This window comes from Rhinolophus hipposideros, assembly GCF_964194185.1.
Source record: "Rhinolophus hipposideros genome assembly, chromosome: 1".
In the NCBI taxonomy this organism is placed as follows: domain Eukaryota; kingdom Metazoa; phylum Chordata; class Mammalia; order Chiroptera; family Rhinolophidae; genus Rhinolophus; species Rhinolophus hipposideros.
Genome location: NC_138047.1, coordinates 110195657 through 110222336, shown reverse-complemented (window position 1 = coordinate 110222336; position 26680 = coordinate 110195657). Strand labels below are relative to the sequence as shown.

Below are 26680 nucleotides of genomic sequence, written 5' to 3'. Positions count from 1 at the left end.
CCACATGAGTGGAATGGGCTGTGATGGGAGGAAAGACCAGCGCACCGTGTTAGGGTCCTGGGCTGTTGGTGAAGGCCAGGGCCGCTCAGCCTGGGAAGGAAGGATGACTCATAAATGCCGGTGGGACGACTGTTAATTATGTGGTAAGGAAAAGCAATGAGATACTCACCTCCCAACTTGGACCAAAGTAAAATTCATACGGATTAAAGAAACCCCTAAAAATAGGAGAAAATTGGGTTACACTGTTACCAAATTTCTAGGCAGGAAAGAACTTCAAACATGTTAACATTTCTTTTACAAACTTGGGATCAGACTGTACTATGCTCTTGTGTTTTTCCACTCACTTGACGTGGAAGGAGCATTTTTTGTGTCACTAACGGTTTATAAAAGATGATGTACGTTCATGTTATTTCATGATATGGACTGTAGCAGTGTCTTCATTAGCAAATGTGCTGCCCTACAGCTGCATTCATTTTCGTCACCAAGGAAAGTTCTTTCAAAGTATTAAAGTGCAATGGAAGAAGTCACAAGTCACTTGACATGTTTTTGAATCTTAGCTGTTTTAAAGTCAAAGAAGTATACATACTTAGAAACAAATCAAATTGTACTGAGAGGTTAATAGTGAAAAACAGCCTCCTCCACTAGTTTTCACTACTGTTTTTTGATTTATCAGTTAGACATTTTCTGTTGACTTTCTGTTATGGAAAATGAAAACGGATCTCTTCAATCATTTCCCATTTCTTCCCCTCCTTTATAATTAACTCACTGTTTTTATCAAACGTGAGTGTGTATGTAATTTGACTATGTAAATATCAGAAAAACCAAGTTGTGTTCTGTAATTGTATTTTCTTTCTTATACAACCTTTTGTTTTTCCTGGATTTAATTACTGCCTTTCTTTTACAATTACATTCTTTGCTGTTCACATAGCCCTAATTTTTTTCAAGTATTCATGTCTCTGTCCTTAAAACTAATCCTGTTTCTCCTATTGGGGAAAGAAATGAAAACCTGTGTTTGACCGCCATTTCCCTTTTCTGCTTGTTGGATCTCTTCGTTTTACCGTCTGTCCTTGCTGCCCAGATTTTCGTTTGGTGTGGTGGAGTTCTTTTCTGTCACCTTTTCCCCTGCGGTTCTCCTAGAATCTTCCTTTTCCTTGAGTATCTGTTGCCGGCACGCTTAACTTTGTACAGCAGCAATCTTAGACTTCCTTTAAGATGCTTTCCCGAGTTACATGCGTTGTTTTCTGTGATTCCACACTGCGCTCTGTCTTGGTCAGTTTTCACTTCTTGTTGGAGGACATTTTGGCGCCCTAAGGGAGTGCGTGTGGGATGTGACGTCGCGTCCCTGTGGCTCAGCGTGTGCTGCTTCTCCGTCCCCACACTTGGTTGATGGTTTGGCTGGGTGTAAAACTTTCTGTTGGAAATAACTTCTCAGAATTTCAAGGTATCGCTTCATTTCCTTCTAGCATCCCGAGTTATCACAGAGTTGGCAGGTACCTGTCACCCTGCTTCTGGTTTCCTGAACGTGGCAGCTGTCCTATCCCCCTCTCCCAGCCGCGTGACTGGCACCGAGATGTACCCTGGTGTGGGTGTTGGTTGAGGCTCTTCCGGTGTTTTAGTTCTGAGGCGCGTTCTTGTGTTTTTATTCTTTGCTAAGTTTCCCTGTTTCTCTCTCCAGAAGGCCGGTTGTTTGGGTGTTGTACCTCCTGGATTGGTCCTGTAGGTTTCTTAGAGGACTAGATGTTTTTCATCTTAATCTTTTTCTTCTTTCTGGGAGATTTCTTAACTTACCTTCCAACCTTCCTTCTTTTATTTTTATAATCATGTGTTAAAATTTCTAATAGCACTTTTTTTTGTTGTTCTCTTTCCATAGCAAACTTGAGTTTTTCCTCCGTCAGTATCATCTCTTCCTGGCACTGTCTGTGTTTGGGAATTGTTCGTGCTCGCGGCCTTCTTCAGTGCTGGGTCCGTGCCCTCCAAGTGGCGGAGAGCCCGTTTATGGGGTGGCTGTTAGCCTACTTTCGAGGGTTGGGCTGCTGTTGGCCGCTTAGTTGGGGGGATTCTCCAAAAGATTCAGTGCAGAGGCTTTTCCTCTGGGTCCATCAGCTCTCTGATTTCTTGTGGCCAGTGTTTTGTACGAGGGAATGGGGCCTGGCAGTTCCCCGATGGAGGACCGCCCCCTTTCGCTCACCTGGCCCAGAGATCTGACTTTATAACCACTTCCTTGTCTCTGCCTCATTCTGCTGCAGCCGGGTCTGGCCCCCTCTCTCTTGGGTTTTGGAACAAGTGTCTCTTTCCTCACCCAGTTCCCTTTTGGCTGCACTGTGGGATGTGGCTTCTTGTTGTCTGCTAAGGGTGATAGCACTGGACATCTCGGGTTACTCTGTGGCTTCAGGGCTGCCCTCGGAGGTCATCAGTACCCTTACCCCCCACTAAGCTCCGAGAGAGTGGCTGGCCCATGGCTCGGATTTGAACCCAGGCCACCTGACCCATTCTGTGCCCCTTCACTGCTGCCTAGCCCCTCTCTGTTGAATGGCCTTTTGCTGATGTCCTCTCTTATTGATTGGGCATCTTGTTAAGTGGGTCTTGGAAGGGATGAGATAAAGGAGTGTGTTTAGGCAGCTTTCTTTCTCGATGGTTTTGAATCTTATCCAAATCTCTCGTAAATGCATTTCCCTCTTTGGCCTGGAGCATGGTGGGGATAGAAAGAGTAGGATTTATTCTGAGGTTAACACTTGAACAGCACCAAGTAAGACAACTTCAAAGCAGCTCCCAACTCCATGTCAGTAATTATTAATGGATTTGCCTAATTTCATCACAAATTCTAACTTTCAAGTTCTAACATTTTATTTTAAAAACTAGGTCAGAAAAAGAGTGCACGCCAGTATCACGTACAGTTCTTTGGTGATGCCCCAGAAAGAGCTTGGATATTTGAGAAGAGCCTTGTAGCTTTTGAAGGAGAAGGACAGTTTGAAAAATTATGCCAGGAAAGTGCCAAGCAGGCACCCACGAAAGCTGAGAAAATTAAGGTGATAGATGTTCCTTAAGTACAATTTTAGACCAAAAGTTTTATTTTTATTCTTAATTATTGATCTTGTTTTGAACTTAACGGTTGCTTGAAATAGTGTAATAGCTTCTTATGTCTGCTATTGTTTACTTTGCTCAAGTATGCTGTCATAGAACATGACACGTTAATTAGAGACACAATTTATCCTTTTTTCTTATTTGATGACTCCCAGGGATAATTTGTTTTATAATTTCTATTTTCCTTTTATTATAGATATGTATATATGTTATAGGTAATATGTGTGTATCATCTTAATTTAATGTGATTAAATTTGATTTGTAATTTAAAGAAAGTTATTGTATTGGGCTGAACTCTAAAATCTTGAAGTTAATCGGTTTTTAGTTTTTGATTTCTAAATTTATGACATTCAAAAAGTATTCTTTAAAGTGGGTTGGCTTTTTATGTTTTATAATGAAACTTACAAACCTTATGCTTTCTTTTCAGCTGTTGAAACCTATTTCAGGGAAATTGAGGGCCCAGTGGGAAATGGGCATCGTTCAAGCAGAAGAAGCCGCACGCATGTCAGTAGAGGAGCGGAAATCCAACTTCACGTTCCTCTACGTGGGGGGCCAGCTGCACCTGAACCCTCACGCAGCTAAGGAGGCCGGCGTTGCTGTGCAGTCTCTGGGGGCCATGATGGGGTCCTCGGGGCTCACTGAGGAAGCTGCTGAGAACCACAAGCCCGTGAGAGAAGGGGGCGTGCCCATCAAGAGAAGGCGGAGAGCCAAGCTGTGGCGCTCTGCTGAGAGCCAAGAGAGGGAGCCCGGGACAGCGAAGACCACTCCTCAGAAGCGGGCAGAGGCTGATCCCAAGAGAGGAGTCGGATCTCCTCCCGGGAGGAAAAAGGCCGCAGCCTCCACGCCACGGAGCAGGAAGGGGGACGTGGCATCCCAGTTCTTGGTCTTCTGTCAGAAGCACAGGGAAGAGGTGGGTACTGTGATGGCTTCTGAGTTGTTGTGTCTTCCTTCTGGGGTGTTGGTGGATTTGCAGAGCACCCTCATTACAGAACTGGCTGCTTCTCGGCGTTACCAGCATAGTCTGTAGTGAGCCTTGTGTGGGTTTTAGATGTAACAAAGGAGTGTTGTGTGGGGATGGCCGTTCTCACCCTGGGTTTAGACTGAAGTGCTCCTCCCAGTGTGGCTGAGATGGTGCTGGACTGCGGGACGTGGCTCGGGGGTTTGACAGGGCTGCCCTGTGCTAGAAGCTTCCCCGAGAGGCTGTGCCGAAGCTGCCGGCGGGGGTGCGGACGCCGTCACGGACTCAGCCTGAGAGGACTGCTTATGTCCGGGATATTTAAAAGGACAGTAATGTGTCAGTGAGGCAAGCATTTGAGTAATTTGCTTAGTCTTCATAGATGACACCATTTGTTAGCACGGCAAGAACTGAGGGGTTAGGCCTTCGTTTTGGTTGTGTTCACTGCTGAAGTGAGTGGATTGGGAGGGCTTTTCTCAGGAATGCAAGGGTGGTGGAATGCCAGCATCTTTTCCAGTTTACTCTGTCTCATTGAGGGGCTATCTCACTAGATGGAGAAGAGGCATTTGGTAAAATCCATCGCTCTGTGATGCATAGTTAGGCCAGGATGAGAAGGGAACTCCCCTAACCTGTGGAAGGGCTTCTGTCAAAAGCTATCAGCAAGCGTCATACTTACTAATGAAACTTCAGAAGTGTTCTCTTTAAAATCATAAACAAGACAGGATGCCTTTGTCACCATGTGCACATTAAGTGTTGCGGTGAAAATACTAGCCAGTACAGTAAGATAAGAAACATAAAACAGGCATAATTGTTTTTTCCCCCCTTTCTTCTGCCTCCGCCCCACTCTGGTTCAAGCCGTTGTTTCCCAGTCTAGTTGTGTAGGACGCAGCTCCCTGGCCCACGCTGGTGTTAAGAGCCTTGCGCTCCCCCCGGCTGAGGAAGTAGGTCGCCAGTCGTCGGTCGGCCGCTCACGGCCGCTCACGGCACCTCTCACTCATGGCAGCACATGGTAGCCCACAGCAGCACACAGCAGCCCTTGGCAGTCCACACCGATTGCTCTAGGCAGCCCAGCTCTCCCGTTCACAATTTTAGCTGTAGAGGGAGCAGCTCACTGGCCCATGTGAGAATCAAACCAGCAACCGTGGCATTAGGAGCACGGCGTTCCAACCACCTGAGCCACTGGGCCGGCCCAAACAGGCATAATTGTAAAGGAGTAAATAGGGCTGACATTGTAGAGGTCTGTGTATTACAGAAAGCTCAGGAGAACTGACAGAAAATCTGTAGAGCTAAGAAGAGTTCACCAAGACTGCTGGATACGAGATCAGTGTACAGGAGCAGAGACAAATAGGAAATGGATTGTTAAAAAGATATGCAACAGGGCCGGCCTGGTGGCTCAGGCGGTTGGAGCTCCATGCTCCTAACTCTGAAGGCTGCCGGTTCGATTCCCACATGGGCCAGTGGGCTCTCAACCACAAGGTTGCTGGTTGGACTCGAGTCCCGCAAGGGATGGTGGGCAGCGCCCCCTGCAACTAACAACGACAACTGGGCCTGGAGTTGAACTGCGCCCTCCACACGTGATTGAAAGGACAACTGAACTTGGAAAAAATCCTGGAAGTACATGCTGTTCCCCAATAAAGTCCTGTTCCCTTTCACCCACCTCCAAAGCTAAATAAATAAATAAAAACATAAAAAAAAGAAAAAAAAAGTTATGTAACAACAATACAAGGTACTGAGGAATAAATGGAACAAATTATGTGTAATCTTTTGAGAAAGATAGTTGCTATTTTAGCAGACCTCAGTGAATAGGGGTCTTCTAATGACAGGTGGGAAGGTTCAGGATTGTGGAGTTGGGCCTGTCAGTGCCTCTATGTTGGAGGGTGGATCAGTGTAATTCTAATATTAACACTCCCATTAGGACTTTGTCTGCACTTTTGAAGTGAAAGCTAACGGAGCCACACAGAAGAGAAGCTCGCCTGAGGGCTGGCCCTGCCCAGTGCTGGTGACAGGGCAGTGACACCGCCCAGAACAGGCCCAGAAGCAGCCCCTGTGTGGCGCTGACAGTTGGCTGAGCGTGGCACTGTTGGGTTTAGAATGGTGCAGGGCACTGAGCGGTGTGGTGAGCACATCGCCTAAGTAGGTGCGGTGGCGGGAGGCAAGCTGGCTCGGGTGCGCATGCGCAGTGCCTTGTCAGGCTACGCCCTGTCCCACCGGGCTGGACGCCGGGCAGAGCTCCATGGGCGACACCCGCCCAGCCTGCCACACTCGGGCCTCTTCCTAGTCTGTTTCCACTTGCTCCAGATTATGAAAGAAAAGAGGGTCTGGGAGAATCCAAGTAACTTTCCAGAGACTTCCCTTTGGCTTTTGGGGACCCAAATTGCTCTCAGAGGACCCTGCTAGTTAGTACTAAGAAAGGTGCTGAGAACCAGCTGTTACTGCAGAGATTGCCAGCATGCCAACAGGCGGTGCCCTGACGACTGGCCCATTCGTGGGGCTCTTGCAGTGGGTGTGGCCTTTGGGCTCTGAACGCCCCTCCCACGCCCCCGCTCAGTTTTGCCATGGCATCACAGAGCCGGAGGTGCACAGCGAAAACTCACTTCTGTGTCAGCGACAGATGTGCTGCCAGCCTGCGAGCCTATTGAGGGGGTGGGGTGAGACCCACGGGCCCTCCCCTGGCTGGTCCTGAGTCACTCGTGCCATCGAAAAGGGAGCACGACCAGGCTGTCCTGTGACTGTCTCTGCCACACTGTTGTTCCCCAAGTGTCTGTGCTGGCTCTGTCCTCAGTAATTCTGGACTTGAACCAGGGGGCAGCTCCTTGAACCCCCGTAGAACAATCTGGGTCTTTCTAGGTTGTTTTCCTTTTTTGGGAGTGGTGGCACATTCCACCTAGGCTGGTTTTCTTTTGGTTGTTAGTGGATTAATCAGTGGCCAGGCCTTGAGGGACACACCAGGTGGAGCCTCCTCTCTGCTGCCTGGACCCTCCTTCTCTAGGGCCACTAGACAGAAGACTATGAGTGTCAAGGACCTTTGGTTGCCACCTGCTGTCTGCTTTTTGAGGTCAGCTTCCAACTGTTTTCTTGCAAATGGAGAAAAGCATTACGCTTCTTGAAATAGGTTGAGTTCTCCTTGACATCATCTGCTCGTCAGCCTTTGTCCAGCAGGCTTGGCTCAGGCGTGCAGCCCACGGGTGTGCTTTGAGGTGTTCTGGAATACAACCAACAGGGTGTGCCGGGCCACCCACAGTGGGAGGGAGGACAGTGGGCAGCCCTGGCAGCAACCGGGGAGAGGCCCCCTGCACAGTTCTCCGAAGGCCACGGTGTTAGGAGCAGTTTCATCAGCACAGGCTTTTGGCCTCAGTTTTCAATTTTTAAAGAATCTTTTCCACCTTCCCTGATCCTAATTTTATAGACCATTCAGGTTGAACCCGTGCTTTTAGTCTTAGTTCTTTTTTTGTTTTGCCCTCTTCTCCCCCCGGTTTTTAAGCCGTTGTTTCTCAGTCTAGTTGTGTAGGGCACAGCTCCCTGGCCCATGCTGGTATTAGGAGCCTTGCGCTTCCCTCGGCTGAGGCAGTCGGTCCCCAGTCGTCAGTCGGCCACTCACAGTAGCTCACGCCGACCTCCCCCTGCTCACGGCAGCCCAGCTCCAGGGAGAGCCATTGTTCACAGTCTTAGCTGTAGAGGGCGCAGCTCACTGGCCCATGTGGGAATCGAACCGGCGCTCCAACCACCTGAGCCACCGGGCTGCCCCCCAGTCTTAGTTCTTTATGTAGACATTTGTATTATTGACTATTTATGTAGTCATCTATTATCGCATCACAAGTTACCGCAAAACTTAGTGCCTTAAAACTGCGCCACGCACTGATTGTCTCACAGAGTGTGGGTCAGGAATCTGGGGGCAGTGTTGCTGGGTGGTTCTGCCTCAGGGTCTCCCATGCCTGTGTGCGTACGTGTGTGTGTTTGCAGCTTGTAGCCATTGCCCTGTGCCGTGTCATTGTGAAATAGTAGACTGGTGAGAGGCATGGCCTTATTAACCCAAGGTGACGAGGATGGTGCTGTCTCTGCCCCCGGAGTACACAGTATATGGTGAAGAATGAGAAGGGAACAGGGGACCCCCACCCCGAAGGTGGGCACTGTGGGGTGAGGTGGTGTCTGCTGTTACAGATTTGTCTCCTGTCCATGGCACAGTGCTCCTTGAATGAACGAGTGAATGAATGAAAGAAGCATGGTAGCTGAAACTTAAAAGGATGCCTGGAAGTCAGCCTGGTGGAGGAGACCGTTTCAGGGAGAGTGTGATCTGTGGAGATGTTAGGAGGTACCGCCTGCTGTATCCACTGCCTGCTGGGGACTGTCCACAGTGTAGCTTGAGTGCAGAGTTGCTGGGGGAGTGACGAGAGTGGTGGGATTGGTGCCCAGTTGTGCGGACCGTGGAAGGCTTTGCCGAGCGGCAGGATCTCGCCCCGGTTGTGGGCTGGGCCGTGGTCTCTCTGGTTGCAGCAGGGAGACCTTTTCGGCTGAGAGTGGTAGCAGGGGAATGGGGAACAGAGAGCCAGGGTACAGGTTGCTGAGCATGGCGGTCTGGAGGGAGGCGGGTCGGGGCAGGGTGTTCAGGACTGGAGCTGACAGCCTGGCACAGACTTAGCTGCAGGGGGAGGGTGGCTTCAAGGGGGTTGGGAGTCTTGTCTGATGAAGCCGCTGTGAGCTCTGTTATGGTTCATTGTGATGGAGGATCCCTGATGCTTGCAGGGTCCGAGGCCAGTCGAGCTGACCCCTCACGAAGGGTGGTGGCAGGACAGAACCCTGCTGGGCTGAGGGGAGGGGGTACCCCAAGTTGAGAGGAGGAAGCCGGTGTGGGGGGGCTGGAAGTGCCCAAGCAGGAGCCGAGTGGGAGTGGTGACATTAAGAAGTATAATGACTGGCCAGCCCGGTGGCTCAGGCGGTTGGAGCTCCATGCTCCCAACTCCGAAGGCTGCCGGTTCGATTCCCACATGGGCCAGTGGGCTCTCAACCACAAGGTTGCCGGTTCAATTCCTCAAGTTTTGCAAGGGATGGTGGGCTCCGCCCCCTGCAACTAAGATTGAACACGGCACCTTGAGCTGAGCTGCCCCTGAGCTCCCAGATGGCTCAGTTGGTTGGAGCGCGTCCTCTCAACCACAAGGTTGCCAGTTCAACTCCCGCAAGGGATGGTGGGCTGCGCCCCCTGCAACTAGCAATGGCAGTTGAACCTACCTGCAGCTGAGCTGCGCCCTCCACAAATAAGACTGAAAGGACAACAACTTGACTTGGAAAAAGTCCTGGAAGTACACACTGTTCCCTTTCCCCAATAAAATCTAAAAAATAAATAAATAAATAAATAAACAAACAAATAAATAAATAAATAAATGAGAGAGAGAGAGAAAGAAAAAGATTCAAATTGAACTTAAAAAAAAAGAAGCATGACGACAGATGGGCGGGACAGCGCCCGGTGGTGTGTGGAGGTCGGAACCTGACTCTGGGTGCAGGAGGCAGTGCCAGCAGAGGGCTGGGTGGGGGTCAGTGGGGTGCTGGTGTCTAACAGGGCCAGGAAGCACCTGGGGAGGGGTAGGGCTGCACCGTGAGGACGGGTTTGGCGACCTCTGGTGGTACTGGTAACCAGCCAGCATTAACCGGTGACCCTATGTCACGGGAGTGAACACCACACTCCCACTCACCCCCGTCAGCAGAGCCGCGGGGTGGAGGAACCATATACGAACCTGGGGTCCGGCGCCCCGCCGGGCTGGCGCTCTTGAGTCAGTTGGTGGACCTGTTTGGAAGGCTGTGAAGGTAACGGGTGTCCCAGTCCTCGAGAGCAGCCCAGGAAGTGCGGATAGGAATGCTGTGGCTGAGTCCCAGGAAACCTTTGTTTACAGACAATGATGCTTGAGTTCCCGTAACTTCCATTGGAAAGTGTAAAATCAGTTCTTCACTCACAGGCCTCACGACAAGCAGGGCCTGGGAGCCACAGCTGACCTCTGCGCACCTGGCTCTTGATGTGGCTCCCACCCATGGGTGCACAGGATGAACCCACGGGGTTCTTTAAAATGCTGCCACGGCCTGCTGGGTTGGACTGATCTTGGGCGGGGCCTGAGACCCCCCCCAGGTGACCGCAGTGGGGACAGCACACTGGGCTTCAGGGAGCATGAACCACCTGCAGGCCGGGCCGGGGGTGCTTGATGCTGGCAGCCCGACGGTGCAGGCCTGTGCCCCGCGAGGTCTGCTGGCTGACCTGGCATGGGGTGGGCATGGTGTGACACACCACCTGCATCCCATCCTTCCTGGCGTGTACCCTAGAGAATGAGTGTGGGCGTGGGCGCTACGGCCAGCACGGAAGCCAGGCCGGGACCCCCCACCCCTGTCCACAGGCAGTGTTGCCACTGCACTTTCCTACCACGGATTTTTCAGGGAGGCCTAGAAAGTTGTCGTTTACTGATAATTGAAGGGCCTTGGACAGGTAGTTTTTCTGTTACCGTTTGTCCTTTTCTGAATGTGCGTAGGTACAGTCGGATGGTTTGCAGCCGCGCTATTTCCATTTTTGAGTTTTCAACAAGTTGTAACATCACGTAAGCACCCTTTTCTCTTTGAAGCCTCTCTGGGACGTGAACGTGGGAGTAAGTTCTGCAGGGCTGTGCATTGGATTTTGTGCAAAACAGAACTCAAATGAGTGTGGGTGCTGAGGCTCCTTACCACACCGTGTCCTGCATCCCCAGGTTGTGGCTGAACACCCAGATGCCTCTGGCGAGGAGATTGAAGAGCTGCTGGGGTCCCAGTGGGATATGCTCAGCGAGAAGCAGAAAGCGCGCTATCACACCAAGTTTGCCCTGGTGGCCTCCGCCCAGCCTGAGGAAGACTCCGGTAACTTGGTCCCCTTGCGCGGGAGGCGTGTGTGCATTTCCTCACTCACTGTCGTGAGCACTGTTCCCTGTGGTCCCGGCTGGCCTGCTGGTCCCTCACTCCTGTGCCCAAGAGTGGCACTCTGGCCACTGCGGCGGTGGGGTGGGGTGAGGTGAGGGAGGGTGCTGAAGGAAGAAGGAAGGGAGTGCAGCAGTCTCTGGGACTGCAGGCTTACGCGGCGTGGCAGGGTCAGACTGCAGGCCTGAGCCCCCAGGGACGCTGGCCTCCGCCGGCGGGTGGTGGCATTCTCGGCGTGTTTGCCTGAGAGCTGTCAGGGGGAGGAGGGTGACTGGACTGATCTTAAATGTGGGTGCCCTCTGCTTAGGCTTCAGTTTAAAAAACAAATAGTGGTGCTTTGCTTGGGCAGTGGCCAGAGAAGGGAGACTGCACTCTGTCCACTTTGGAGACTGTGTAGCGGTGGTCAGGTTTGTCACCGGCGAGCTTTGACACGTGTGGAAATGGGCGTTTTCGATGTACGAATAAGTATGACGTATTGGGGTGTCGATTTAAAATATAAAACATTCTGTATCTCTCAAGGTTCATCACTGAAGAGTTTTGGAGAGGCCAAACGTAAAGTGTTTCAAGACTCACCTGGAAGGAGATCGAGACCCGGAAGTAATTGGCGCCTGCCTTGTGTGTCCTCGCTGTGCTTCTCGCGCAGCTGTGTGTGTGTGTGTGTGGCTGTGGCTGTGGCTGTGCACGTCCCGTGTCACCTTTCTGTTTGTGCACAGATGAGTCCGTTCTGACTTGGCAGGGCTTCCTAGGTCTCTGTCTAGTTAACATTAATACTGAGCTTTGTTCACTTTGTCCAGTGTTTGTTGCAAATGCTGTAATTTGGAACAGTGAGGAGGTTTAGGATCCGTGTATTTTCTTCAAAATGCAAACGTTGAACCTGACTCGGCATCAGTATGCCAAGTCTAGGAAAGGGTCCCTCTTCTCTGACAGGCTTGTTTAGGAGTGAAGTGAGTTTTTCTGACCCTTAAAGAGTGAGTGTGGATGTGACTGTGTGTCACATTTTGTCATTTGGGACTGTTACCGAGTACTTAGTAGACAAGAGGGAAAGGTCCGTTTCCGCCTTCAGGGTGTGTCAGGTGTGCGCTCCTTCCTGGAAGCCCGTTAGCCCTTCCTTCCAGGGACCCCAGTGCTGACAGCCAAGATGACGGGTCATGTCCATGGTGTCCGCTGTCCCATCGTCTCAGTGTTAGGCACTCGGACAGAGCCCAGAGTCCTTATTTCTGTCAGGAGCGATGGCTACATCGTCCTGGACCAGGAGGGTCCTTCAGTAAAGGAAAGAGGAGGCACGGTGACAGCTGCTGTGGCAGGTGGCAGATGTGATTGAGGGGTTCTGGCCAGGTTGGGCCCTGTGGTGGCCTTGCTAGGGCAGTAGCCGGGCAGGTGCCACTGCCCCCGCTCCACAGCTCTTCCTGGAGTCCCCTTGCAGCCAGGAATGGAGCTTAGTGAGTCCGCTCTGGGACTGGCGACTGGTGAGGGCCAGTGCTCCGTGGTGCCAGGCCTGGGCACCGCTGGATGCCACGGTATTCAGGATGACTGCCCTCCCACGTGACGTTTGATGATAGTCCAGGCATAAGCCCCGGAACTCTGGAAAGCAGTCATGCAAAGGAAAATACTGGATCTGTATTTAAAATAAACATGGGTGTGTTCAAACTCCTCATCTCTCCAGAATTTGCATTCGTATTCTGCCTTGCTTTTCCCGGCAGTGCTGTTCGGGCACCTTAGGTCTCAGACTGGCTGATACTCCTGGGAACACCTGAGCAAGCATGTGGACAGCCCTCCACACGCAGACAAGTGTGGTGTTGCTCTTTAAGATGCTCCTTAAGGAAATGTATAAAATGAAGTCCAGCTTCAATTCCACTCGTCTTTGAATGTTAGCAAGTAAAGGATTTTTAAGAAAAACTGGATTATATTTAAACTGAATGCTGTAGTGCGTTGGAATATAATTATAACAAATACCAGGATTATGATCTCCAGGTGAGACGAAGGGTTTCCATTGATGTGACAGGTAATGGCCTCTTGCAGTTATGAGACGCAGAGCTGTATGGGTGCCGCAAGGCCCTGGGTGCCCACGGGCCTGCAGGACACCCATCAGGGCTGGGTTTGCACTGAGTACCCCCCGGCGCTGCTCAGTGCTCAGGAGGGCGGCTCCTGGACTGTTCCTCATGTAAGTCTCCCCCCTCCCATTCCAAGGTAACTTAAATGGGAAAAAAAGAACCCACACAAAGAGGACGCAGGACCCCATTGGAGATGCTGAAGTTGAGGACGCGCCCAGGAAAAGACTCCGGACTGACAAGCACGGTCTTTGGAAGGTAATTACATCCGGTTTGCCTGACTGTAGGACCTGTGGCCGGAGGGCCAGCAGCGGGGCAGAGGGCTGCAGGGGGCCACAGGGGGCCCGGTGGTGGGAGGGGCAGGGTGGCTATTGTGCTGGGTGTGGCAGGGCTGGCTTCTCTCTCGGTGCCTTTGAGAAGGCTGTGAAGAAAGCAGGTTGTGACCTGCCGGGACTTGAACACAAACCTGTGCTACTTGGCTGTCAAAGAAAGACATCCGTGCACCTAGAATGACACTTGATGTTTAGATCCCACCCAACTGTCACTAAAGTGTCTTGTTTGTAGGCTTATTATTCAATGTGTAAATGATGAGTTGGTGTGAAATCATGAAATCTGTTAGCTATGCATGATACACTTCAATAAAAAGTTTAGAAGTCCACTAAAGGCATTGGAAGTCAACTTTAGGAAGTCCTCCGTTACCAGTGATCCATGCTGTTATTTACTGGGAATAGGAAGTGGCCGTGTGGCCCAGCTCCACAGAAAGGCGGCCCAGGACCTTCCAGTCGTAGCGTATTCCAGCCGCGCCAAGGCCACAGTTCACCTGATGCCTGTTGGAGAGGGACCCTGGGCAGGGTCCACGTGGCCATGGGTGGTGTGGCCTGCAGTGCCCACGCCTGCAGTGCCACAGCAGCCCTTGGCACTGTGCTTCCCCCAGCAGCGCCGTGTGTCTCAGCTGCTTGGACATCTGCTGGGACATCGGGTCACCTTCATCCTGGCTGAGAGCTCACATGGGCTTTGTGCTTTGCATGCACAAAGTCTGTGCTCAGTGGTGGTTCTGACAGGACTTGTACTCTCATCTGTGACTTTGGGTGGAGCTGACACTGTCTTTCACGGATGTGAGTTAAGCAGCTCCTCCTTTTATTTTGCTCCGCTGGAAGAATGGAAAATAAATGGCTTGCGTTGCTGCCGTGTGCACGTGGCCACCGCAGCATTCGTCTTGTTTCTTTAGCGCCATCTTTGCGGTTCAGGGGAGCAGGCAGGCCCTGCCCCAGGTGCCCTGCCCGGGTGGTGCGGTTAGCATCAGGGTGCAGCGGTGAGCTGGGAGCCATTCACGGTCGGCGGGGGAAGTGCACGCTCGCCCGCCTCCCGCACCCGCTGACACTGGCTGCTCTGAAGTATTTGTAGAAATGACACATAAAAAGTGACATCTGAAACATGATAGTTCACGTTAAGTAGCCAGGTACAGATGTTGTCACTGATATCTCTGGAAGTGGCACGCAACACAGAAAGCCACAGTGTCGCCTCTGCTTTGGTTTTTACAAACCTAAGTGCGCCGCAGCGTGTCTGGTCCCCAGTGCACATGCGTCGTGCCAGCTGCGGTGCCCTCTCAGCCGGTGACCGCCCCTCCCCGGGGTCCCGCCCCCAGCTCCCGCCCACAGCCCCGTGACCGCACTTCTGGGGTCCCGCCCCCCTGCGGTCCCGCCCACAGCCCCTTGTCCACCCCCTCGAGTCCCGTCAGGGTCCCGCCTGCGGCTGTGTTATGGAGAGGCCCTTTACAAGCACATCGTCCCCTTTCTGAGCGCTAGATAGAATGTCAGGGTCCCTTCTTTCCCGCCACTTCACAGTTGTGATATGTGCAGTATCGATGTCTCAGAATTGGAAATCCTCAGTGTGGTGACTTGGCGGTGACGTTGGCACTGACCTCGCAGGCTGCACTTGAAGAGGCTCAGGCAGCCTGTGGAGCAGGAGGGCCACTTCCTGTCAGCCACACTTGACTTTGAATTGGGGAAACCTCGGGTGACATGTTGAATGCGTTCATTTGGGGCCTGTCGACCAGGGGGCTTGGAGGCCCTGCCAGCCCTTCCTGCCAGCAGACGTCAGAGCCCGGGGCTGGGAAGCACCGTGTCGGGCGCCGGGATGTTTGCTTCCACGGGAAGAATTCTCTGTGGCGAAACTTGTCAGCAGCCTGTTAGCTCACACTGGGTTTTGTTTTGTTTTCCCTTTCTCTTCTCCTTTTTCTTTTCTTTTAATAACAGAGAGAGATGATCACCGACAAAACAGCCCGGACAAGCTCTTATAAGGCTTTGGAGGCAGCCACCTCCCTGAAGACCCAGGCAGGTAATGTGTCCACACCTCTTCCTTGATGGCTCCTTGCAGGTGGCCTGGGCTGCGCAGGGAGGGCAGAGTGGGGGCGGGGCGGGGCGGCGCTGGGCGGGCAGGGGTTAGTAGCCTTCAGAGGAAAGGACAGTGAAGCTGGATCGGGTGAAAAGGAGGCCCTCGTGCGATTGAGGAACAAACCGTTTTAATGTGTTAGTCGTCGTAATGGTTCCGCGAAGTTTCATGGAAGTTGCTTTTCTGCGGATTTCTACTTGGCTTTATTGTTCTCGATTAAAATTATACTAGAGAAGTGATTTAAGCCAGAAGTGATTTAAGCCAGAAATGTCTTACTTGATGGTATCAGTTGTTTCTAGAAGCTCCACTACTTTCCAGTAATCAGGTCCTCTGTATACGTATGAGCGGGAAGTAAAGTGCTGACTTGTTATTTCTATTTCCCATGAGGAAACGAGCTTAAAATGTTTGTGCAAAATAACTGTCAAAACAATGAAAGGTAGAATCAGGCTACCTTTTACCTTTTCGTTAATTATCTTTTTGATGTATCTGTCTGGTAGCTTATTAAAGAAAGCGTATTATCTGCACCTCTTAATTAGAAAGGAAAACAAAATTCAGGGAACAGAGTAAATGAAGATTGGAATGGCTCTGATTTCCTTTTTTTTTTTTTTTTTTTTGCATGATGTGCTGTAGTGGATTTTAAAAATCAGTTAAACACACTATTAAGAAAAAAACATTTGTGAGCAACTTGAACACTGACTAGATATTTGATATGAAGGAGTTGTTACTTTTAAGTATGCTAGTGGGATTGTGGTTTATTTAAAACCTTTGAGTGGGTGAGACTTGTCTGGGCTGTGGAACCCGGTGTGGATGGAGCCATGTCGGCCCCAGGGTGACAGCTTTGGGGGCAAGGCAGGGGCACGTTGGAGGTCCCGGCAGAGTTTGTCTGCCTTTGTTTCCTCTCATCCTCTCCCGCATTAAACAGTTTGGCCCTTGGTACGGCAAAGGGGCCCAGAGGGTCACCTTCAGAGCTTCATTTATTAGAGGGGAGATGCAAAGTAGTGAAGAGACGGAGGGGCCAAGATTTCAGTCTTCACTTTATAAACCAAAATTATTTTGCAGCAACGAAACATCTGTCTGACGCGTGCAAACCCCTGAAGAAGCGAAGCCGGGCGTCCGCGGCAGCGTCCTCAGCTCTTGCGTTTAGCAAGAGCTCCTCTCCTTCCGCATCCTTAACTGAGAACGAGGTAAAATAATAATGATAATGACAGCCATGGCATTCACGCGAAGGCCATTCACTTACCCAAGCGAAGTGTGATCACGGGCAGGCTTAATCAGTGTAATACTGGTGTTCTCCACAAATGGAGGTGAGTTTTAGGTTCTGTAAACTGTGTAAAAGTCTTGAAATGGAAAAAGTCACTCCTTAGCCTACTTGAGCACTTCAGATATCAGTACACACGCACACGGTGTATGTATAAATGTACATGGATACGTGTTAGGATCGACGCAGTTGTTCTTGAAATGTGTCTTGAAGAGTTGTGTCCTTTGAAGCCCTCACACTGTACCTTTTCACACGAAAGCCAGTCTGCTTTGTCCTGATGTGACAGTCAGCCGAGCTGACTCGGGTTGTTGTGCACTCCCCCAGCAGGGATGAGGGTGGCCCACACACTACACCGCTTTCTGTGGCCTTGTACGTTCTGGCACGTCCTTAGAGACATGAGTGTTGGTGGTGAGTCAGAACTACCATGGTCATTGCACTGCTAGTTTTCGGACGTGCAGAATACATGAGACAAGACAACAGTTCTTTGAGGCTGTTACTGTTATTGTATTGTGTGACATCTAGACTTCATCACAAATCTAAAGTCTTTGCCATGACACGAGAAACAAAACAAGAAATAGCCTCCCAATGTAGATATGATACTTTTTGGTCCAGAGGGAGTTTCAGAGTCCTGCTTTTAGTGACTACCCCAGGGGCTTATTTTCAAGTTTTAATTCTTGTTACTTTGTTTCTGGTGGTTCTTTGCTCAGTGTAGACATGAGTCCTGTTTTTAGAATACCAATGAGGACATGCTGAACTTGGGCTTCCTTGGGACCAGGCAGTGAGGCAGGGGGTGGAGCGGCCCCTCGTCCTGTTGGGTCAGAGGCCACTTCTGACCTGATCTCTGGCCCGGTCCCTGGTGGGGACCAGACGTTCCCCTGCGCTCTCAGCCTCAGTTGCCCCCTCTCCTCAGACGAGGGGCAGGCCTTCCAGCGTGTGAGGTGTCTTCCGTTCCAGCAGTGCAACCTGGGCCCAGGGCCAACAAGGAACTGCACAGAGGCCTGGGGCTTGCTCCGGGTCCTTGGTGTGTAGACACCACGCAGCCTCTGAGTGGTGTTTTCGTCAGGGACTCGTGCTAGCCCAGCTCACGTGTCAGCACTGGGCCTCCTCACAGTTCAGTGTGTAGGTGATTAAACATCTCTTCCATCTGGGCACACCCAGGAAATGCAGTAAGAATTCTTCTCTGACCTCTAGCTTACTGAAACATGAAAAGACACATTCTATACAAAATATTTTTCCTTTTTAACTCGTCCAAGTTCAGATAAGTATGCTAAAAAATTAAATGGAAAGGTGGCCTCCAATTCTAAAGAAGAATACTAAAAATAAAAGGTTTCAGCTCCATAGACCCTTTTGCTTAAGTTGGTTTTTTTTGTTTAAAAAACTTTTAATGAATTTTTCTTGCATCATCATATTTTGTTCCACTTACTCAGTAGAGTTTTTACTTACACGCTTGTCAGATGCAATCAAGAGAAAAACAGACTGCCAAAGTGTTGCCCCGTTGTTCCTGGCCTACGTTTTGTGTGCTGAAGGCTCAGGTTTAGAGTAGCGCACCGTGAGGTGACATGGCGAGGGGGGGGACGAAGACACATTTGTTAGACATGCCTGATAGTCTGACACTACTCTTAACCAGCGTGATCTCTGTGGCATGGAAACTTGTTCTGAACTGGGGAAGACTTAGATGGAGCGTTTCTAGTCATTAGACTGAATTATTACTTCTTTTGAACTTGAAGTGAATAGATTGTTATATATACTTATGTATATATTAAATATGTTAAAACCACCCACTTGCCTGCATTTTGAAAGTGACACATAAATGCCATAGTGTGCGTTCTGTTCCTTATATAAAAACATTTCAATCATTGGGTCTTTTCCATCAGGTCACTTTTGTGTGGCTTATGTAAATCTTCCATTAGAATTCATTTTAACGGAATGATACTGTTCCTTAAAGCTACTGCAGGAGAATGGGAAGGTTTGTCACATGTTAGCACTACTGAACCGTGTCCCGTCTGTGTTTATAACACGCCGTGCTTAATGAATGCCTCGGAGTGGGTAGTGTTATAAAAACACCCTTACACTGCAGGTCCCCCTCTGAGGGGATAGGTGACGACGGGACTTGGTGTTGGGGCTTCAGACCTGCCCCTTATTCGGGTCACATGCCCTCTACATGTTTATATTTCTTCCTTTCCATCACCCTTGATCGAAATCAGGAATTTTTGTGGGGTTGGTATTTCAAGACATTTTAGGTCATGTTGTGGCTTAAATGCTTTTCGAAAAGGTGTATGTGATAAATAAAATGTACCTTAGAGTAGCTGCTACGTAGTACTGCCTCGCCCTAGGGAAGAGACGAGATGGGGTCGCTCGGCAGCATGACAGGCCTGTGAAGGAATGGGTGTGGCTTGAGTGCTTTGTGACATCATTCTTATTCCCTTAGTAGAGCAAATTCTTATTTTTCTCACTTCACTGGTAACAGCTTTTATGGGAGCCACATCAGTCAAGTTGGATTTGAACCCAGCTGCCCTGTACTGCACTTAAAATGCTGTAATATTCCAGGATGTCTGCTGCAGTTGGTGCATCATCGTACACACAAAGTGACATTGCTGTCACAGCCATTTTATGGAAGATGTGTGATAATCCTTTAATTGGTACAATAAACACATACCATGAAGAAAACAGATAACAAATGTTAAGACCAAGGTAAGAACGTGATCAAGGCCATTGACCAATGACATTCATCTCATGATAGAAACGCATCCACCGCCCTGTGCTCAGGATAGATGCCCATCAGCAGGGCCGCCCTGGACTGCGGCAAGGACACCGCTCTGAGGGGTTCATCTTGCAGGGATCGTTTTTCTCCTCCAGTTCACAACTAACTGAATTTTTATTGAAAATGTCAGCGTCTTTTCCTTCAAAAACCAAGTACAAACAGCACACATTAAGAGGGGTCCTTGTCAGCTCTTCTCATTGCCAGTGGAATGGATTCAGGACTGTAGATATTTAACTAATTCCAACATAAAAGGCAGGACGACTTTTGATTCTGTCATTTTTACTAAACAGTTTTACTGTGACACTAGACAGAATAAATTTGTAGGAACAAACTAGCATTTGCAGTATCACCGGGAGCCATTTAGCTCTGGATCCAGGGACAGCAGTCAGGTCGTTGTCACCCACGCCACCATTTGCTTTTGTAGAACATCAGTCATCTATTAAGTGTCTCAGCCTCGGGGACCACTGATGTCGTGCCCCCATCCTGCATGTTTGCAAGGTGAGGACAGGCCTCACAGGCCCTTCCGCTCCCGGACGCAGGGCAGTGAAGCTCATGTCACCGAGAGTGGCAGTGGGGCCGTCCCCAGCAGGCTCTTCTGATGGGTTTAACCTTTCATGAAAGTTTCTGACTAATACTTGTGTTCTAAGCCATTAAGTGATGTGACGCGTGTAAAAGACATAGGGTGCCTGGAGCCTGGCCAGGACTCAGTAGTTCGCTATTGTGACAGTATTGGTTATAACAATAAAGTAATAAAATTACCATCATTCCATTTTTATCCAAAAGTATAAATTTTGTTTGGCCTGAAAAGCGACCCTGTTGACTGCATCCCACACATGAGGGTAGAACAGACCCGGAAGTGGCAGACACTGGGTTTGCTTAAGTGACACCTTGGTACTGGGATGGCTGAGGGCTGGGATGTGTGGCCTCAGAGACCGGCTGGGTTCTCCTGGGTTCGGTGCTCTCCTGAAAGGATGTGAAAAAGCTCAGTAGTAACTTAGGATTCTCAAAAAGCAAATCACTATAAGTTTAAAAGTGTAAAAAAAAAGAAAAAGTATAAAAATGGCCCTGGTTTAAGAAAGATCACCGAAAGGAAAGCTTGCCTGAAAGGCCTCTGGCAAGTTACGAGGCTTGGTTTGACATTGTAGTGAGGTGAACTCTGGGTGGTGGCCAGCCGGCTACCAACATGCGACAGGTGCATGAGAAGTCAGCCAGCACATGGTGCTTTCCTCTGTGAGGAGGGAGGAGCGGGCTGTCACGATGTCTCAGTGGTGTGTCCACAGAGCAGCATAAAGTGAGCCTCAGCTGAGCACACGGGGCTCCGTGGGGGAACAGTGTCCCCCTGAGGACACTGGGAAGGTGGCCAGTCAGGCACAGGCAGGTGTGCTCAGCATTCTGCAGTGAGGGGCAGTCCCGGATAGGGCCCAGTTCCCGCTGCAAATGCCAGGGGTGGCCTCACTGACGGACCCTCTGGCGAAGGGCTCCTGTTCTGAGTGAGCTTAGGACAGTGTCTGCACGAGTCCCAAAGCCTCTCATGCTACTTGTTTTGTGTCCTAAAGAAGCCAAGACTGTGCAGATGCGGGTGCAGGTGCACCCTCGTCCCGAGTTGTTGGAACTGCCTGTCGTTGAGGTGGATTTTGCTTATGCTCCCAGGAGCACTGTGGCGACACTGCCCTCCATCCACCTCGTGGCTGGTGAGGACAGGTGGCCCCGAGAAGGAACTAGAGTACAAAACGGGCGTTTGCAGCAGGTGGAAGCTTGTCTGAGGCCACGGCAGTTAGATCATAGGTGTTCTGAAAAAGAGCAGCACCCTGCTTGCCTGTGCGCGTGCGCGGCAGGGCTCCTGTTTCCCCACCACCACCACCTGCGCGAACAGACGCCTGTCTGCCCTGCGCGTCTGTCAGCTGAGAAAGAAGGTCATGTATGCAGGGGGACGGACTCAGGTGCAGCTGCGTGGCAGTGGTCTTTGTGCTGTGCCTTGTATCTGTGACGCCTGCGTCTCCCAGCTGGAAATAACCCCAGTGTCTAAGGGGATATTCCTGAAAACCAACAAGGAAGTTTCAACAGGAAGCGATTTCGGGGACCTCAGGCAGGGGGTGCACTGCGCAGCCTGTGGAGTCCTGTCCATCCAACGTACAGGGGCCGATCGCCGGCTCCTCAGGTGATGTCTGTGAGGTGCCTCAGCTTTAGATCTGCCCGATTCCTGGCTTTTCGTAGAAAGCTCACGGTTAGGTTTTAAACGGAGTGCTCAGGATGCCCATTTTAAGAGGTGTATGGGGTTGGGGGCACTGACAGCTGAGCACATCAGAGGAAAGGATGGAGGAAACTGACGTCAACTTCAGGAACAAGTTTGACCTCCCTCTCCCCCCAGGTCTCTGGCCCTGACCGGCTCTCCCAAGATTTGTGACCACAGGTGTGTGACAGTGGCCAGGTTTGAGGGCAGAGCAGAGCCAGGGTTTGCCCAATGGTGGGCAACTCATACCTACCGAGTAGAAATGTGCTAAGAAGACAAGTAAGATTGAATTAGCATCTACTTCCAGAACCAAAAGAAGTGCCCTGTGGATATAAAGCAGTGATTTAAAAACGTACTTTGAGTGTTCTTGACCCAAGCCTGATGTGAGTGGGCGCTGGGCCTGTGGGGCGGACCATCAGTTGTAGTCTCAGCGTTTTTACGTGGACAGTTCTCCATCCATTAGGTCCCATCCAGCAGGAGGGGGGCTGCTTGGGGGCCACTGTCTGCCGCTGACTCCTCTGCGTGAGGGACCGTGTCTGAGAGGGTGGATGGAAGGAAGATAGGCCCGCTATAACTCTGGCAAGTTTACCTGATTAATTTTTCATTTGATTTCAAAGTTAACATGCTTCTGAAACATATCTAGCCCCTTTATTAACTGATTTTTAAGATTTTTCTGGCCAGGTAGAGGTTTACACATGGACCGGGTGACAGCCCTTTTGACGTGGTGTGAAGCTAGCATTTTAAATGCTTTTAAAATCAAGAATTTCATCACCTCGGTTTTTTTAAAAAATCTATAAACAGAAAAGTCATTGTTCAGGTCTGCTGTTTATCTTTCAGATTGTGAACCTAAATTAGTCTTGCTGAAAGAAGTGCAATGTCATGTCTTTTTAGAGGACGTTTCTCAAAATGCTCTCAGATCTCTTGTTACTGGCTTCCCATTGGCTTTCAAAGTTGAGTTTGGTTTTTTAAAGAAATATGCTGACTCCTCTCTACTTTAGTGTTTTGGGTCAGTGAAATTGATTTTGATCCTTTACGTACCTGTTTGTGCTGTTTTACCTAGAATATTAGAAATTACCACTGGTTTATTTGCCAGTGATGGAAAATGGACTCTCCTTAGCAGGTAGAAAATTAGGTGTGTTGTAGCCATCTTGTTCCTCGTGCTGTCTGGGGAGGGGCATGCTCCCTTTGGGGTATAGTCACCACTGGTGTCCCTCCAGCAGCGCTCAGTGTCATTTGAGGAACATCCCATCTTGTTATATACCTTTGCAACTAGCTGGTTACACGTTACACCCACATGTATAATTTTTTCTGGCCCACATGTAGTTGCTGGATTTTTGCATATAATTTTTTGGCATGTATTTTAAAGGGTGCTAACCATTCAGGCATACTGTATCTTCCAGAAATGACTGAGGTGGCAGTGGGGGTGGCCTGGCCCAGCGATGGGGTCTGCTGAGCCTCGTGCTAACAGAGCTGCAGAAGCAGCAACTGTACGTGGTCCGTCATTGTCTTCAGGTCCACTCTCACCAGCCCACTCTATGGCAAGGCCACGGCTAAGGGCACAGTTGGGACACAGTTGGGCTGATAGGATCACTTTAGCGACTCGCTCTGCCTGTGACGAAGGCTGGCTGTGACTCCGGAGCGGCAGTGCATGGCCTACTCTGCGCTGGGTCCCCTTGGCTCTCGCTGGCACCTGCTGGGGCTCTGGGGCAACCCTGAAGCCACCTGGCTTAGGAGGCTGTGAGCAGTGTCTACGTGTGAGCTGGACGTTTTGTTCTCACGACTGGGACCCAGCCCTGGGATTCAGGGGCAGCCAGGAAGGTTCTAGTCTCTGTCACCTAGTAGGGCTGCTTTAATAAAAGTTATCAAGAACCATAGTATCGTAGATGACGAATGACTCATTTAAAAATTATTTTAAACCCACTCGAATATTTCACTGTGATATTTACTTGGAAGACCTGTTTGAGACCAGTCTTGATTTTAAGTTGATTAAATCTGCTGAGCACAGGATTCTTACCGTCTGTAAATCCTAAACACCATGTGAAAGTCTTCTAGTTATCGAGCTGTTTCTTTACAAAAGCGTAACTTAAGCATGAAAATGTTGGTTTATAGAAATATTTATTGTTCAAGGTCTGTATTTGTATTTAAAAAATGATGTAGTATTCAACTTGTGAAGGGATTTGTTTTGTCAAAAACTTAAAATTTCCCTGTGTCACACCCCTGAGGCGGCCTAGGGGCCTGCTGCCCAGTCGCAGCAGGGAGGACCTGCCTGGGATTCGCATGTCACCCACCCCTCATGGCCGCACCGTTTCTAGGAGTTGGTTCAAGTATGTTCACCAGGTTACATTGTGTTCGTGAATGTCATCTTGCAAAGCCCCGTCACATGGGCTAAGGACACTGCTTTCCCGGGAAGGAATGTGTTTCTGAGGCAAATAGGCGAGTAGATACTGTCACACTGAGTAGAGAGCAGAGAAAGTGTTTTCAGACACAAGAAAACGTTGAGAAGTCAGGAATTAAGCTGCCCTGGGCGCGGCTGTGGTGGATTCGGGAAGCACCGGGCAAGTTCTGAGCGTGTGTCCGCTCAGTCACTCCACTTTTCTTTTTCCAAATGAACCCTGTTGGATATGGAATAGACCTTAGATGTCGTAGACTGAGATGTGGGACTGTGTTGGGACCGTCCAGGGGACTGTGTGGAGGTGGGGCCGCAGCTGGAGCCATGCCCTGTGCCCGCGTGGGTGGCTTGGTGGGCGGAGAGCGACCCACCTGCACTCCTTCTCTGGTGAGTTGCTGGGCGGGGGAGGAATGAGGGCGGAAGGGCGGGTCTGCACTGTGTCTGCAATGGATGTACTGTTGTAAGGTCTGTATTCTGTATGTGTGCCTCAGGGCCCGACCAGGAAACGAGCCTTCTGTGTGTCTTTCACATTTATATTTCCATTCAGAATGTGTACTCAGTGTTTATTTCCGCAAAACAGACTTTGTTAACTTAGGAAATATCGCCAAGTGGAAACGTGCTAACTTTTTCTGTAAATCTTAAATAAAAGGTGCTGTTCCTTCCTCTGACCCAGGACTGGTCTGTGTTTTCTGTCTTCCTCTCCGCACTTTTTCTTGTAGCTTCGAAACTTGTCCAGCCTCGCCGAGGGAAGAACACAGGTTGGCGAGCGAGGCGCCGGGTCTCCCCAGCCCACACCCAAGCCTCGCTCTTTGGGTCCTGGTGCCGGCATGCTCCATCAGGTCTGCCCGAGGCAGTGTGGCTGGTCCCCGATGCCCGGTGCCCGGCCCCAGTGCCACTGCAGCCTTGCCACGGTCTGCAGTCCCCGCCGGGGCCCCACATCTGATGCACGTGTCAGATTTGGAGTTTGAGCTCAGAGCGTTTTCCCAAGTTGCCTTCTTTCTGGGTGTTAGTGTTGAAGAAGTTGGAGGCGCCTGGCGACTCCATCCAGGCAGCCTCACAGCGACAGTTTTACAGTGTAAGACTCCTGGAATTTAGTGTTCATTCCCGCTGCAATTTCCATCTTCCTGGAGAAGGTGAGGAAATCAAGTTTAAAAGGTCGCTCTCTCTTAAGACTGTTATTATGGGATGTGTCAGACATCAGAGTGTTGAGGCTGGAACTGTGGCCACACACCTGTCACCCCCGCCACGTACTACTCAAAACTAACAGATCTGTCAAAAAAAGTCAGCAAAACCGTCTTCACTGTTTTTTTTCTTCTGCTCCCTGTGATATCACGGAGCTAAATTTGGAGAAAGCTCTTTGATAGGCTACAGAATTGGGCAGATTGCTGGGTGGGGTTTGTTTTGTTTTTCGTTTTTTAATGTGGCCCAATTTCAACTTCTAGCTTTGTGTTCACTGGCAAACAGCAAGCCTGTAACACAATTACTTGTTACTAGGTGTACAGGAAACGCAGTGTATACTTTTGCTTTGTTGAAAAATTCAGTTTTCAACATTTATTCACCTAACATCAGACTAATATTAAGTGTGTTTTTTTAAATCTGAAATTGATATATCAGAAAGTTTTCTAATTAAAGACTTACTGGTTTCTATTTAAAGATTTATTGTTGCCGGGTCAAGTGAAGGAAAAGTACTGTGTACCAGGATGGGGAGAGGGACTAGCGGCCTATGGGCTCTGATAAATGGGCCAGACATTCAGGTGAAATGCAGCCCCTCACTCAGACTCTCATGTTAACAGGGCTGGTTGGCAGGTTTCCCTTTGACTTTCCCACCCTCCCCTCTGGTGAGGAATGTAGGCAGCGGGAGGGGGACAAGAACTGGACGCTGAGTTAGTTGCAGGTGTGACTAGTGGCACGTGGACATGCCTCCGAAATGCAGGACAGTCTGGCACGGCCATCGCAAGGCGAGCATGGTCATGGTCTGGAGGCTCACATGTCCGCGCTGCATTCCGGTTCTTTTAAAAATCCATTTGCCATTAATACCTTTCTCTTACCTTGAAGTAGTTGGACCCTAACTGGTTGGGGTAAGAAAGGTCAAGATTCTAGGTCCCAAAGTCCGTCTTAGTCCACCTACTGGAGCACCTTAGGTTTTCACGAAAGTTACTCCACTCTTAAGGGCTGTTAAATGAAAAGGGCATGTTCAACATTTTGCTTCTTATATACATATGTATGCTAAAAATTAAATAGAATAAATTCCATTTCTGAATTTCTGTATAGCTTATCGACAGGCTGTATTGTCACAAAAACAAGTTGATGATGGACATTTGCCATAAAGGGCGTGTGTGGCATGGGGCCAGCTGGGTGTGTCTCTGAGGCTGCTCTGTGACTAGTGAACTGTCACCCACCTCCTTCTTCTCCAGGTCTCAGACGGTGCGGGAGACGAGCCCTTGGAGTCCCCGTATGAAAGTGCAGACGAAACACAGACCGAAGTGTCCATCTCATCAAAAAAGTCTGAACGAGGAGTAACTGCCAAAAAGGAGCACGTGTGTCAGGTGAGGGACTGGCTGCCATCTGTCCCTTACCGCACCTGCCTCCTGTCCCAGGTGGATGGGAGTGAGTCTGGTTGCAGCTTCTCCCTCCAACCTCCGGTCA

General features: G+C 50.0%; 1 protein-coding gene across 4 annotated transcripts in view; it reads left to right on the top strand.

Annotated features, from left to right (window-relative positions):
- NSD2 (nuclear receptor binding SET domain protein 2) overlaps positions 1 to 26680 on the top strand; it is a 65757-nt gene that overhangs the window by 23644 nt on the left and 15433 nt on the right. For 3 of the 4 annotated variants that reach the window (XM_081053820.1, XM_081053821.1, XM_081053822.1), the window contains exons 4-11: positions 2860 to 3026; positions 3509 to 3991; positions 10756 to 10900; positions 11477 to 11554; positions 13145 to 13263; positions 15261 to 15342; positions 16456 to 16580; positions 26449 to 26580. In XM_081053820.1, coding sequence (XP_080909946.1) covers positions 2860 to 3026; positions 3509 to 3991; positions 10756 to 10900; positions 11477 to 11554; positions 13145 to 13263; positions 15261 to 15342; positions 16456 to 16580; positions 26449 to 26580 — 1331 coding nt within the window. Of the gene's footprint in view, positions 1 to 2859; positions 3027 to 3508; positions 3992 to 10755; positions 10901 to 11476; positions 11555 to 13144; positions 13264 to 15260; positions 15343 to 16455; positions 16581 to 19121; positions 20452 to 26448; positions 26581 to 26680 lie in introns of those variants that run through there. The other variant, XM_081053823.1, reaches the window with a different exon arrangement.